The sequence below is a fragment of the Trypanosoma equiperdum genome (genome assembly GCF_001457755.1).
Source record: "Trypanosoma equiperdum strain OVI genome assembly, contig: ctg_1743, whole genome shotgun sequence".
NCBI classification, from domain to species: domain Eukaryota; phylum Euglenozoa; class Kinetoplastea; order Trypanosomatida; family Trypanosomatidae; genus Trypanosoma; species Trypanosoma equiperdum.
This window is the reverse complement of record NW_027123775.1, coordinates 25,502-26,179: the sequence shown is the minus strand read 5'-3', so window position 1 is coordinate 26,179 and position 678 is coordinate 25,502. Positions and strand designations below refer to the sequence as shown.

Here is a 678-nt window from a genome sequence, read left to right as displayed (position 1 = left end):
GAACTCAAAAGTGACAGGAAAAGCGTGCGCGACAGCGAGATGAGGAGTGCGGGGAAAAGTGGGCGAAGCGTCGAGGCGAGGTATGGTGTGCGGGACGATGGTGATGGAGAATGGAGCGAATTGGGAAGTGAGGTAACAAGTGAATTGAGGAGTAAAGCAAAAAGCGGAAGAAGGAGTGAGCGGAGGCAGGGGGGTGCCGATGAATTTGAACTCAGTGAGAGTGATGTTGATGCGCATGGGGAGAACTTTTTTGACAGCAGCAGGAGGTCAGACCGCCAGCCATCGTCGGGTGCTCCAGAAGAAGAGGAAGAAACCGAGGAGCAGATTATTATTCGGCTGCAGAAGGAGCTGAGGGAATTCGAAGCATATGAGAAAGAGATGCAGCCAAACCTGAACATATACGAAGATATCATCGAACTCCGACGAGAAGCTGAGCAACTGGAGGATGACAGGAAGCGCGCATTGCTTCAGATTGATCTTGGTGATATATCCTCTTACTACGACGGTGATGTGGAACGGGAGGTGGAGGAGCTGGAGGCAGCAGTGGAGAATTCATATTTACAAGCCTGCTGGACGAAAGAGCGCCAACGATACATCGCAAGGAACGAGACGGACCTTCCTGAGTGGTGGCGTGTGGATATCATGAAGTTGGGATTTCGTTTGAGGGAGGCCAAAAGG

The 678-nt window shown here is 51.6% G+C and overlaps 1 protein-coding gene across 1 annotated transcript in view; it reads left to right on the top strand.

Moving 5' to 3' along the window:
• TEOVI_000556400 (uncharacterized protein) overlaps positions 1 to 678 on the top strand; it is a gene marked incomplete at both ends in the record, with an annotated part of 963 nt that overhangs the window by 255 nt on the left and 30 nt on the right. The window contains one exon of the mRNA XM_067223037.1: positions 3 to 678. Within this exon, the coding sequence (XP_067079138.1) occupies positions 3 to 678 (676 nt within the window). The remainder of the gene's footprint in view (positions 1 to 2) is intronic.